The sequence below is a fragment of the Oxyura jamaicensis genome, chromosome 24 (assembly GCF_011077185.1).
Source record: "Oxyura jamaicensis isolate SHBP4307 breed ruddy duck chromosome 24, BPBGC_Ojam_1.0, whole genome shotgun sequence".
NCBI classification, from domain to species: domain Eukaryota; kingdom Metazoa; phylum Chordata; class Aves; order Anseriformes; family Anatidae; genus Oxyura; species Oxyura jamaicensis.
In genome coordinates, this window is record NC_048916.1 from 5,116,400 (window position 1) to 5,117,444 (window position 1,045).

Genomic DNA, 1,045 nt, shown 5'->3' on the forward strand with positions numbered 1-1,045 from the left:
TCCCCTCCCTCTCCATCCTGTCCCCCTCCATCCCCTCCTTCATCCCCTCCTCATCCCTTCGCCCCCAGACCTCTTCGTCGGGCAGCTCAAGAGTTCCCTGACCTGCAGCGAGTGCGGCTACTGCTCCACAGCCTTCGACCCCTTCTGGGACCTCTCCCTGCCCATCCCCAAGGTGAGGGGTCCCCGCTGCCCCCCCGGACCCCCCCGCCCTGCATTCCCTGCCCCTGACCTCTCCCTGCTCCCGCAGAAAGGCTACGGCGAGGTGACGCTGATGGACTGCCTCCGGCTCTTCACCAAAGAGGACGTGCTGGATGGGGACGAGAAACCGGTACGGGGTGAGGGGTGGGGGTGGGGGGGGGCTTACGGGGAGCAGGCTGAGCCCTCACCCCCCCTGCTCGTGCCGCTTGCTGCCCGCAGACGTGCTGTCGCTGCAAAGCCAGGACGAGGTGCACCAAGAAATTCAGCATCCAGAAGTTCCCCAAGATCCTGGTGCTCCGTATCCTTCGCGCCGCGGGCCCCGGGGGGTGGTGCTGGTGGAGGGAGGTGTTTTTGTTTTTTTTTTTTTTGGGGGGGGGTCCCCTTCGGCCCCCCCCTTCCTTAACGGGCCCCCCCCCCCCCCCCAAGACCTGAAGCGCTTCTCGGAGGCCAGGATACGAGCGAGCAAGCTCACCACCTTCGTCAACTTCCAGCTGAAGGACCTGGACCTGCGGGAATTCGCCGCGCAGAGCTGCAGTGAGTGCCGGGGCCGGGCCCGGGGAGGGGGCAGAGGTTTGGGGTGGGGGCCGCAGACCCCCAGGCTGTGTGTGTGTGTGGGGGGGGGGGGGTGTCCCGCTGAGCACCCCCCCCCGGCCGCCCGCAGACCACGCCGTTTACAACCTCTACGCCGTCTCCAACCACTCGGGCACCACCATGGGGGGACACTACACCGCCTACTGCAAGAGCCCCGTCTCCGGCGAGTGGCACAGCTTCAACGACTCCCGGTGAGGTCCCGGGGGGTGGAGGGGGGACACCGGCTGGGGGGAGCACTGCCTGGGACCCCCCCCCC

The 1,045-nt window shown here is 68.0% G+C and overlaps 1 protein-coding gene across 1 annotated transcript in view; it reads left to right on the top strand.

Annotated features, from left to right (window-relative positions):
* Window positions 1-984, top strand: part of USP2 (ubiquitin specific peptidase 2) — a 3,980-nt gene extending 2,996 nt beyond the window's left edge. The window contains exons 7-11 of the mRNA XM_035345883.1: window positions 69-172; window positions 248-328; window positions 418-496; window positions 625-732; window positions 860-984. Coding sequence (XP_035201774.1) covers window positions 69-172; window positions 248-328; window positions 418-496; window positions 625-732; window positions 860-984 — 497 coding nt within the window. The remainder of the gene's footprint in view (window positions 1-68; window positions 173-247; window positions 329-417; window positions 497-624; window positions 733-859) is intronic.
* The last annotated feature ends 61 nt before the right edge of the window (window positions 985-1,045 follow it).